General features: G+C 37.4%; 1 protein-coding gene and 1 pseudogene across 1 annotated transcript; both read right to left on the bottom strand.

Moving 5' to 3' along the window:
- Window positions 1-450: 450 nt before the first annotated feature.
- LOC149835056 (costars family protein) lies at window positions 451-11866 on the bottom strand. The gene is made up of 2 exons (XM_090011665.1): window positions 11754-11866; window positions 451-798 (listed from the first exon to the last, which is right to left on the bottom strand). The coding sequence occupies exons 1-2, from the start codon at window positions 11832-11834 to the stop codon at window positions 631-633; spliced, it is 249 nt and encodes an 82-aa protein (XP_089867791.1). The 5' UTR covers window positions 11835-11866; the 3' UTR covers window positions 451-630.
- LOC149835057 (UDP-glycosyltransferase 91C1-like) lies at window positions 2693-3875 on the bottom strand (annotated as a pseudogene).
- Window positions 11867-12757: the final 891 nt, after the last annotated feature.

Below are 12757 nucleotides of genomic sequence, written 5' to 3'. Positions count from 1 at the left end.
AAAATATTTTTTTACCGAAAATCATGAAACATAAGAATAATCAATTTTATTTTAGTTTTTATTTACTTCTTATTTGATTCCCATAAAGTTCTCATATTCTTTCTCGTTTTATTCTTGTTTCGCTTTGAAATTGACACTTTGCTTCTCGCTTCCTGTAAATTTTAAAACACCTCCAAATCAAACACAAACAACACAGAGCCTTTACAAGTTTTTGATATTTACACCGAGAAACCGCTCCCAAAAATAGAGACCTAGCTGCTGGCTCCACCTGCGATACTTACCACCACTGTTATTGAGAAATGTTGATTAGTGGCGCAGTGGTGCAGCTATAGTGTAGTAGGATCTGGCTGCGTATGAAACTTTTCCTCCCATTGTCTTTGTTGATTATGATAATTAAGTATGACATTACAAAATTCCAGATGAGTTTTCCAGTTATACTGTTCTATCTAATTCCAGATGGACCTCCATATCTGATATATAAAATCAATGGTGAAGGTTGGTCGCTTTGCAGTAGGCATACATGAAAATAACTTGTAAACTGAGAAGAAATTATTCAGCTACAAAGAACAGATACTATTTCTTACTATAGATTATAGAATTCTTGAAACCAAGATATTCAAACAAGGCCACTCAAATAGGCTTTAGTAGAATAATCTCTACATTGTCATGAACACCTTGCAGCAGCAGTTCTCCTTCATACTTGACGACCTTCCGCTTTTTGGCTGCACGTAACGTTCCAACCAGTGCTTCAAATATGTTTGCGCATCGATCATCATTGAATAGTACCCCAAAGTTTACCTTCAATATAAATAAAGTACGGGGATTTCAGAGAGAAAAATTGAAGGGGAGGAGAATATAATTAGGGATGGCAGTGGACCAGGGGAAAACGGGGCCCTGCCCCGCCTCGCCTCGTTTGGACCGGGGATGAAGGACATGAAACAGGGATGAAGGTTAAAATCCATCCTCGTGCGGAGATAGAGGTGGGGATGGACTTACGCTTTCCCCCGCCCTGTCCCCGTCCTGATCCCTTCCCTGCCCAGCCCCGCCCCATCCCCAATCCTTCTAAGGGATGACAATAGACCGAGGGGAAACGGGCCCCCGACCTGCCTCGCCCCCATTTGGACTGGGGATGGAGGACATGAAACATGGATGGAGGCAGGGGTGGAGGTTAAAATCCATCCCTGTGCGGGGATGAAGGTTCAGATTTTGAGACGGGGCGGGGGTGGAGACCTTGTCCCCAGCCCCCGCCCCGGTCCATTGCCATCCCTAAATATAGTCAGGGATCAATAGATCAAGAAGTTAGGAAGCAAGATTCAGATTATATTATAGGAATAAACAAAGCAATTAAATCATATATAGAATCCATAGAATAGATAAGATAACATTTTTCCAAGAGAATAACAGCTGGTAACGACAGCCATCTGTCAATCTTTAAAATAGTCCCTATTGCACTGTTATTGCAACAGATATCACTAATGCATCAGCTTGATTTCTACAAGCAAAACAGCACATTTAAATCATTAAAAGCAAACAAGAAAGAAATGGGGCCAAGCTAGAATCCATTTTTTTTGGCAGGTCAGGCCTTATCTCAGAAGTAAACTGGTAGGTGGCATAGTATCAACTGAAGAAATGAATGAAAAATAACCATTAACATGTTGTCTCTATCCCCTGTTCCACAGATTTGAGGAGAGAAATTGCTATTTTGTATCATTTCAAAATTTCCGTACACCCTCACTTAGAAGAACAGAGTTATTCCCATCAAGACAACAAAGGCTAGGTAGTTGGATGGACCAGTGTAGTTCCCAAACTCTTTCATAGAAATCTTGTTTCACAGATCGATTCTTTACCTCATCGACCTAGGGAAAGATAATTCATTAAGAAGAAAGAAGGAAACCAAGTTTAGATGTGAACCCATTTTATAACATCACAATTTTAGGTAAAAGAAGAGAAAGGAAACATGGTTAAAGATTAATCAGATCTACAAATTGGGGGACTAAGGTGCGCAATATACAAGTACCAAAAATCAAATCCCAAATTGTCAATTCCGCCATTCTTAAAAAGAGAAACATGGCCTCTAATCAGCAATCCTGCACAATTGGTCAATGTCCACCATCCAACATTCAGTTTCAACTTTCAATCAAGAGCATATCGAATCTACAATTTACAACCTCGTATTCAGTATTGTGATGCACCCACAATACCAATACATGATGTGTCTTCTATGTCATAGCTCTGAAGCTGGGGGCTTCACTCTATGGGCAAGGTGTCTCTTAGGGTTTTACGTCGAGGTTATTTGAAAAGAGGACTCAGTAAACGACAGCACTTACTGACTGCTACAAAGTCGGCAGTTTTTTCCCCTGTATCTCAAAAAAATCATACTCATTGTCCATGTAAAAATAAATAAGCGGACCCTCTTCAAGTTGAATTGAGGTCAGGTGTAATGTGATGTCACACTTTAAGTGTGCTGCTGCATCTGATCAAGCCTAGGTGCACTAGTGCACATTGTTAATTCATAACGGTAGAGTACATAACATGTTCTTATTAACCATGCAAACTAAACAAGCAGACCCTCCTGTAGCCTTGAAGCACTCCTTTGATATGTCGATTAACCTTTGGTTTTTTTGTCACTCATATAATCAACCAATTTATCAACATATGCATCATGGAGACCTTTGTTAGAAAAAAATGGACCTCATCTCTCTTTCCTTGGCTTTGAGGGGCTCCCCTTCATTTAAACCATCACTAGCCTAAGTGCCTCAGCAACCTCAACCCTGGTGAACCTGCCATCCTTCTCGTCTCTTTCTATCTCTACCCCCAATAATTTTCTCACCGCCAACCTTGAATTCAATCCTTGGTCAAAGATCATCGGTGCAAGAATCAGGGGGAGCCCAAACTGGAGTGCAGATGAATCCACATGGTGCGACTTGATCACGAAAACCATCTGGCAACACCTCCATGTCATCAGGCACACCAAGTGAGTTTCTTAGTGCCCATATGAAGGACACTTCTGATAGTTCCAGCCCAAAGGCTAGCTCATGCACTTGGTCAATAGTTTACACTCACTACCAAATCCCACAAATACAACAGATTGTGGGGCTTGTGCATCCAGCCACCTGAACCAACTGGCCCACTTTGGGTCCATTTGGGTCGAGTTGTTATCCCAAACATCTAGAGCTGGGGGGAGTATGCCCACTGGTCGGACTGGTTTGCCAAAGATCTCCTGGAGAAGGTCGATATAAGTCCCCTGATATTCCATGCAGCTCCTAACAAACACACTTTCACAACCTTCAAGTGTAGTGGCAAACAGATCCAAACTTGACCAGATTCATTCTCCAGGCCCATCCCACCATACTGGCGGAATTTGACAGTCGAAGGGAAGTTGATCCATTTGGGCACCACCATGTACTCTTCACGAAATGACTGCCTCCGCCCACCGGTCAATGCCCAAGATGGACCCAAAAAAGTTGTAGATGCAGCACTATAGACACAAAAGCATGCACATGGGATGCCAAACTCTTTTGCGACCTAAGGTGCCCAGTGAGCAACACCATCACATATGATCCAGTCTGGGGATGTGACTTGAGCCAATTGTAGGCCTTCTTCAATTACTGGACCTTATCTAGTTCAATATCAATGGTGGCCTTAGCGTTCTCCGGCAAGCCATCTTCGGATGGCAATGGGAACTTGACTAGGCTGATACGCGGTGCTACCTCTAGGGCGATCTTTGGTTGTCTTTCTATATTCTTTGGTGTGGAAATGAAAGAGACTTTGATTCCTCTTGCCGCTAGAGGCTTGGAGAGCTCAAGGAATGGGATCAAGTGACCAAATGCTAACCATGGGAGCACAACAGCATGGCATCCTTGGTCCTCCTCCATGAAGCCTTAAGATAAGACATGATAGGCAATAGCTCTAGTCCATTTTATAGACTGCTAATGGAGTATTTCCTCTGAATGAAAAATTGGTAAAATTACATATACCCTTCATTTTTTAACCTAACTCAGCTCATCCAACAAACCAGTCATGGCTTTTCCACAACCATCTTTTCTTTTCCAATGTTGAAAAAAATGACCCTGTGTTCCATCGGGATACCCATCGTTAAGAGATTAATCATGGTTAACACATCTAAAGCATCAAATTTGTCTTGTTAATAATCTTTTTGAATGTGAGAATTCCCACACTCTACCCCATAATCTTACATTGTATGAAGCCCTAAAACAGAAATCACGGATGCTTTAGGTTCCACAACTATCTTTTCTTTTCCAATGTTGAAAAAAATGACCCTGTGTTCCATCAAGATACCCATCATTAAGAGATTAATCATGGTTAACACATCTAAAGCATCAAATTTGTCTTGTTAATAATCTTTTTGAATGTGAGAATTCCCACACTCTACCCCATAATCTTACATTGTATGAAGCCCTAAAACAGAAATCACACATGCTTTAGGTTCCGCATCATCTTAAAAGGATCTCTGCTAACTGTACGTGTTGGCTCATTAGTTCATAATTAGCAACATCTATCTATATATATATTGTTAAATTATAATCCCTAAACATTGTAATTCTATATATATTTCATATATATAAAGGAAGATACATATACATATATATTTCATATATATGTACATGTATCTACCTACTTATATATATAAAATATATATTCTTTTCTCGTATTAGCCGTAGGTGTATTTTAGTCTTTTTCTTTATTTTATGCATATTCACTTTTTTAATATGTATGTAATTTTTTTTTCTTTTTTCTTTTGTACTATTGTACCTTGGGGGCCCCACCCACTAGTCGTTGGGCCCCTCCAACGACTATATGGGGAGCCCCTCCAAGGGAAATTAAATTTCCTATAAATATGGGCCTCCTCTCTTGTATTCCTCAAGGTTTTGAGACAAAGCCATTGCTCATTTAATAAAGTTTCTTTTTCTCTTTTATGCCTTGGTGCATTTGTGAGCCATTGTGAGTTGTGCCTTTGTGCAAAAGTGTTCTTATTGTGCCTTTGTGCACACGTCATTCATCAAGTACTTAGTGTCTTGATTATAGTGTCATTTTTTAAGACACTTTCACATGGTATCAGAGCCAGGTTGAAGAAAGAAGATCGTGTGGTCTCTCACATTTTTTGGGTGTCTTGAAAAACGTGCCCTCAAATTTTTGGTGATTGGCGTGGATTCTTCTCTTCATCCAATATTTTAGAAGCCTCTTTTACCAAGAAAGATCAAAAATTCTTTTGTGCTACGTATCTCTTTCTCTCATTTCTCCTCTATAATGGGTAAAAAAGACTCCCATTTCTCTCTTGGTTTTAAACTTAATGGCTCCAATTATCACGTTTGGGCTGGAAACATAGAGGCCCATATCAAAGGAAAAAGGGATTTGGAGCTATGTCCAAGGCTCAATTCCGGAACCGGAGCCTAAAATCATTTTGTTGGAAAAAGGAGAAATAAAGATACTTGAAGGAGAAGAAAGGGCCAAGGCTCTTGAAGACTATAGTAAGAGACATGAAGAATGGGAGATGAGGAATTTCAAAATCCTATTATGGATCTTTTCATCCGTTGAGACAAGGATTAATGCTAACATCATCAAGTTTAAGAAAGCCTCTCAAGCGTGAGAATACGTTGAAAAGTTGTACACTTCAAGGGATTTGTCTCAAAAGTATTATCTTCAAAAAATGGCCTTGACCCTTCAACAAAACGAAATGACTATTAAAGAATATTTCACGGAATTATCTTCTATTTGGGATGAGCTTTCTATGCTTGAGCCCAAATGGAGTGGAGAGGCTATTGAACTTAGGTATAAACAATTAGAGGAAGATCACTTTTTTAACTTTTTTAATGGGCTTAGACCCGAATTTGAACAAATTCGATCCTCTTTCACTTCCCCCTCTCTTGAAGATGTAATTACAAAACTAAGTGGGGAAGAGACTTGTATGGGTATAAGCAAAAATAACCCAAGTGTTTTAGCAACACCTTCCAACCATGAAGAAAGTGAAGGTGTTAATGCCGTCTCAAGACCGGGAAACAACTTGAGAACCTACAAACCTTTCCACTTTAAGAATTAAAGCCGAGCAAGTGGTTAAGGCGGAAAGAGAGATTATAGCAAGCTTGTGTGCCACTTTTGTAAGGAACCGGGGCACATCAAACCGATTTGTTCAAATGGAAGAAGTTGCTAGCTATGGCTACCACATCTCAACCTCAAAAGGAAGTGTTCGTCATCTTCAAATGGAGCTCTCTCGTTACAACAAATTGTGGATGCACTTCAACCTCTTCTCAAGAGGGCTATTTCCGGAGTCGCCATGTCAACCTCTTTGCCTCCCTGTAAGACTTCTTGGCTCTTAGATTCAGGTGCTTCATTTCATATGTCCCTAAGTATTAGTACCATTTCTGAATACTCAAACAATCTCTTTCCATCCTTTGTTTCAACTGCAGATGAAACTTCTCTTGAAGTAAAAGGAATTGAAAATTTTGAAAAATAAGGTTTCTTTATCCAAAAAATTAGATTTATACAAAAACTAAACTTAGACTTGCTTTTGGTTTCTCAACTCTCGGATCATGGGTGTGATATAAATTTTTCATCTAATAAATGTTGGATACAGGATCGCCGGTCTGGGAGGTTGATTGGGGAAGGCTCTAGGAAGGGAGATCTATACTATGTCGATTCCCTTCAAATTCGAAAGAACCCTTTTTGTAATGCTGTCCAACAAAAATATATTAATGTATGGCACAAGAAACTTGAACATCCAAATGTTGTAAAAAAGTCCTATTTACCTTTTGTTAAACACCTATATAAAAGTGATTTTACTTGTAACGATTGTATTCTTGGGAAAATGAAAAAACTACCTTTTTGTCAAAGATCTATGTTTATAATAAGACATTTTGAAATTATCCATTCGGATGTATGGGGACTGGCACCCGTTTTATCAAAAGGGGTTTTTACATATTATGTAATCTTTGTTGACGACTACACGAGATATTGTTGGATATTTTTTCTTAACCACAAATATGAAGTTTTTTCGACTTTCAAAACCTATCATATGACGATTAAAAATCAATTTAATGAAAACTTAAAAATCTTTAGAACTGACTCTGGAGAATATCTTTCAAGTGAATTAAAAAATTATCTTGAAAGTCATGGTATTCTTCACTAAAGATCTTGTCCGAAAACTCCTCAACAAAATAGATTAGCCAAAAGAAAGCATAAACATATCATAGAGACAACTCGAACCCTTCTTATTTCTCAAAAGATCCCGAAAGGTTTTTGAGCTGAAGTTGCTTTAACATCTGTCTACTTTATAAATTGGCTACCATTTAAAAATTTGAACAAAATCTCGCCTTTTGAAATGTTATATACCAAAGAACCTGACTATAGTCGGTTGAGAATTTTTGGTTGCAAATGCTTTGTTCTTACTGACAAGAACGACAAGCTCTCACCAAAAGCCATTACATGTGCTTTCCTTGGATACTTCGAAACCCAAAAAGGGTTTTGATTTTATGATGTTAATAATGACAAGTTATATGTTTCTAGAAATGTGAGTTTTCTGAAAAAAGTTAATGGTTTTGAAAGAAGTGAACCTTGCAAAGAAAATATAGATTATTCTTTTTTATTTGAGCTGTTAGCTAAAAATGATGATAGTAATGATGAACTCACTTATAATGAGGCCAGTGATGATGAAGATGAGGAAAATATTTCCGTCCATCCATTTACCTACCAACATAGTGATGAAGGAGCATCGAGAGATCCTATGACATATGCTCATAGAGACAAGCAGTTTTAGAAGTGCAATTGAAAAATACAGTGAACCTAGTGGCTCCACCTCAATAAATGAAGAAAACCTACGAAGAACTGAGAAAAATAGAAAGGTACCTTCTAGGTTCATCTTATACGATTCTTTTACACCTAAACATAGAGCTTGTCTCAATGCCATTCACTCCTATGTAGAACCCAGAAACTTCGAAGAAGCCAAAAAGAATGATGAATGGTTAAAAGCGATAGATTGTGAACTTAAAGCCTTCAACAAGGCAAAAACTTGAGAATTCCAAGATCTTCCCAAAGGTAAGAAAACCATAGGGTGTAGATGGGTTTTTAAGGTAAAAACTAAGAGCGATGAATCTCTTGAGAGATATAAAGCTCGACTAATTGCTAAGGGATATAGTCAATAATACGGGATTGACTATGAAGAAACATTTGCTATTGTGGCTCGAATGACCACAGTCAGATGCCTCATCACTGTTTCTTCAATTAACAAATGGAACATCTATCAAATGGATGCTAAAAACGCCTTTTTAAATGATGATCTAAATGAAGAAGTATATATGGATGCTCCACCAGGAATGGAGACTCCTAAAGAAAATATGTTTCGTCTTCGAAAAACACTTTATGGTCTAAAACAAGCCCCCAAGGCTTGGTATGATAGATTTAATTATGTAATGTTAGAAAATGGATTCTCATCCTGTTTCATTGATACTGCTTTGTTTGTTAGAAAAATAAATGCAGAGATACTAATACTGCTTTTATATGTGGATGATATGTTAATAACTGAAAGTAATACTAAAGGAGTTAAAATCATAAAATCAATTTTAAAGGATAAATTTGAGATGTCTCACTTGGGATTTCTAACCTATTTTTTGGGTATTGAAGTGGTATACTCTCATAGAGGATATTTTTTATCTCAAACTAAGCTTGCCTCTGAGATTCTTGACAGGTCAGGTATTACAAATGATAAAGTTTGTGAAACTCCTGCTATAGTAGGAGCCAAAATGAAAATTGATGATGGCATTCTCCTCAAAGATCTTACTCCCTGCAGACAGCTTGTGGGATCGTTGATGTATCTAAGTATTACTAGATGAGATATTTCTCATGCAGTTCATACTGCAAGCCAGTTTCAACATACACCAACATCTGTTCACACGAGTGCCATTTTTCGGATCATCAGATACATAAAAGGTACATTAAATAAGGGAGTATTCTTATCCTCTTCCTTTGAATTGAAATTAATTATTTATACTGATTCTGACTGGAGAAGTGACCCAAATAACCATCACTCCACCACTAGCTTTTGTGTATTTTTAAGAGACCCGTTGTTCTCATAGAGATGTAAAAACAACAAAAAGTGTCACTATCCTCTACCGAAGCTGAATATCGGGCCATGACAATTACTACCATGAAAATTGTATGGATTCATCAACTATTAGAAGATATAGGGATTAATGTAGAAGGGCCCACCAAACTATGTTGTGATAACAAGAGTGTAATTTATATTGCCAAAAATCATACATTTCATGAGCGGACCAAACACATTGAGATGAACTGTCACTATGTTCGAGAAACATATCTGAAAGGAGTCGTACATCTTCCGTATGTAACTTCAGAATATCAGTTGGCAGATTTCTTCACCAAAGCACTATGCTCTCCGCGATTCAACTTCCTTCTTTGCAAACTTTCGGTCATCATGCCTTAAGTTTGAGGGGGGTGTTAAATTATAATCCCTAAACATTGTAATTCTATATATATTTTATATATATAAAGGAAGATATATATATATATATGTACATGTATCTACCTACTTATATATATAAAATATATATTCTTTTTTCGTATTAGCCATAGGGGTATTTTAGTCTTTTTTCTTTATTTTACGCATATTCACTTTTTGAATATGTTTGTAATTTCTTTTTTTTTCCTTATTTCTTATTTTTTATTTTATACTATTGTACCTTGGGGGGCCCACCCATTAGTCGTTGGGCCCCTCCAACGACTATATGAGGAGCCCCTCCAAGGGTCATTAAATGCCCTATAAATATGGGCCTCCTCTCTTGTATTCCTCAAGGATTTGAGACAAAGCCATTGCTCAGTTAATAAAGTTTCTTTTTCTCTTTTGTGCCTTGGTGCATTTGTGAGCTATTGTGGGTTGTGCCTTTGTGCACAAGTGTTCTAAGTGTTTTTATTGTGCCTTTGTGCACACGTCATTCATCAAGTACTTAGTGTCTTGATTATAGTGTCTTTTTTGAAGACACTTATATATATATATATATATATATATATATATATATATATATATATATATATATATATATATATATATATATATATATATATATATATATAGGGATTCAAAAGAACAATAGAAACCAGCTCCCATGGGATCGGCCAGTAGGTTAGGGCAAGCATTGGGATGTCGCAAGACCCTGAATGTTATAAGTTAGTTTCTCCTTAGAATCAAAACAGGTATGTGACAGCACTATAAGGTCAGTCCAGTCTCTCAGAGTTTACCACTATAGGTGGGCGAATTAGGGTTCAATCCTAGTGAGTTCCTTCCTTGTCATCAAAGAAAAAAGAAAAAGAAAAGCAACAGAAGACCCCAGAGAAGCTCGTCTCCTGAATTTTTAAATTTCAATTTTTCAGGTCAGACCACCCCCACTACAACCTCTAACAAAGAATTGTTAGAAGAGGGCCATTTACTAGCCTTCTATCAGAAAAAAACAGTTCAAGTTCTTGCTAAAACCCATAACATCTGGAATATGACTTTGTAATCAGATTCTCTTTAAATGGATGGATACATCCACCTTTCTGGAAATTGTGGGACAAATAGGGAGGATACAATACATCCACTTTTCTGGAAAATGTGGGATAAATAGAGACTTTGTTTGTGCTGCAGGATGCAATGTTCCAGCTCATCAAATCTGTCAGTAGCCTCTGAATAAGTGAATGCATCCAAACTACCTCAACATAATAAGGCTTGGAAATAAATTGAGGTCATTGGAGTAAGGACTTGAAGAGTTATAGCATCGCAGAAGTAAACTGGTAGGTGGCATAGTATCGACTGAAGAGATGAATGAAAAATAACCATTAAGGACATCCTATTGTCTCTATCCCCTGTTCCACAGATTTGAGGAGAGAAATTTCTATTTTGTATTATTCCAAAAGTTCCATACACACTCATTTAGAAAAACTGATAGTTATTCCATCAATGCATTACCCATCAAGACAACAAAAGCTAGGTAGTTGGCTGGACCAGTGTAGTTCTCAAACACTCTCAAATAAATATTCTTTCACAGGTCGATTCTTTAACCTCATCTACCTCGGCAACGATAAGACATTCATTAAGAAGAAAGAGGGAAGCCAAGTTTAGATGCGAACCCATTTTACAGCATCACAATTTTAGGTAAAAAAAAGAAAAAGGAAACACGGCTAAACATTAATCAGATCTACAAATTGGGGGACCAAGGTGGGCAATATACAAGAAGGAAAAAGATCCAAAATCAAATATCAAATCGACAATTACGCCATTCTTAAAAAGAGAGGCATGGCCTTTAATCAGTAATCCTGCACAATTGGTCAATTTCTACCATCCGACATTCAGTTTCAACCAACGGCATACCGAATCTACAATTTACTCCATCGTATTCATTATTGTGACGTATCCACAATACCAGTTCGCGTTTTCAGAGAGAACAATAAGAAGTATCAAGATCAATGGAGACAAACTACCAAATGGGGATAAGATCAAATGGAAAATCCGGCAAATTTGGCCTTATCCAACAAGGAAAGAGTCGATGGGTGTCGTCCGGCAAATTTGGCCTTATCCAACAAAGAAAAAGTCGATGGGTGTCGTAGTTTCCGTATTTTATTAACACCCATGTTTTAGCCGAGTCTGAACTGTAGTAATAACAACAAACCCTTTTGGAAACAATTGCACAACAAACAATAATTTATGTTACTGTAGTCATCACAGGAAAGATAGGGAAAGAGAGCAATACCTTGTAAGAACCATCCTGTTGGGCCTCACCCAATCTCTTGATCTCCTCCTTCAACCGTTCTACTTCTTCCTCCACGTTCATTCTCTCTCTCTCTCTCTCCAACAATTGTGTGGTCTGCGAGATCATGAGCTATACATATCTCTGAGTGAGTGGAGTCTATTGAAATGAACCTAAAAATCAAGCCAGTATCTTTTTTTGCCCACGTACGTAAGTGTGCGACCTTGTAGGGATGAAATTGTGTCGGATCATACTTGACCAGTTTTGGACGTCCTAGTTTGGCTTATTTTTTGATTCAGATCGGATTGAGGTCAGTATTTTATGTCAAATTTAATTCAGGTTCAGATCAAAATCCGATTCCATTGCATCTCTTACATGTAAAGAGTTTGTTGTCAGTCTTTTCTTATGAGATCTAATATGACCACATATGTATCGGATCCAGACTCAACTCTACCCATCAGATCCACATATGAAATTCCAAAATATTCGGCAGCATGGGTTCCAATTTGGATCTGACATGGTCCAACCCATATCCGATCTGTTTGCACCTCTACATGTGAAGATCCAAAATTGGGATTAGCTATGTCATGCTGAGATAGGGATGAACATAATCAGCATAGGGCAAGCTCACCATGTCCGGCCTGATTTACATAGACCAAGATATAGGACAAAAAAGACAGAACAACGGTCTTAACAAAGTTTGTCATGAATGCTGAAAATGGTTGGAAATGAAGCCATACGAACAAATGCAGATTTTGAATTTCATGTTTTTGTTGTGAGAAATTCTAAGAATGTAAAAATTTTGATGAAGTCACTAGATAATCAAAACGTCACCTATGCTGAATATATATATATATATATATATATATATATATATATATATATATATATATATTATTGACATGATAATAAGATAAGTGATCTTTTTTTTGCTTTTCATAATTTTTGGTTTTTAATTTTCCCATGTACCAAAGTTTTTTAGTATTTTAAAAATAATAATTTCTTGA

The sequence above is a fragment of the Nuphar pumila genome, chromosome 6 (genome assembly GCF_984573655.1).
Source record: "Nuphar pumila chromosome 6, dmNupPumi1.hap1.1, whole genome shotgun sequence".
Taxonomy (NCBI): Eukaryota; Viridiplantae; Streptophyta; class Magnoliopsida; order Nymphaeales; family Nymphaeaceae; genus Nuphar; species Nuphar pumila.
This window is presented reverse-complemented; position numbering and strand designations above follow the sequence as displayed.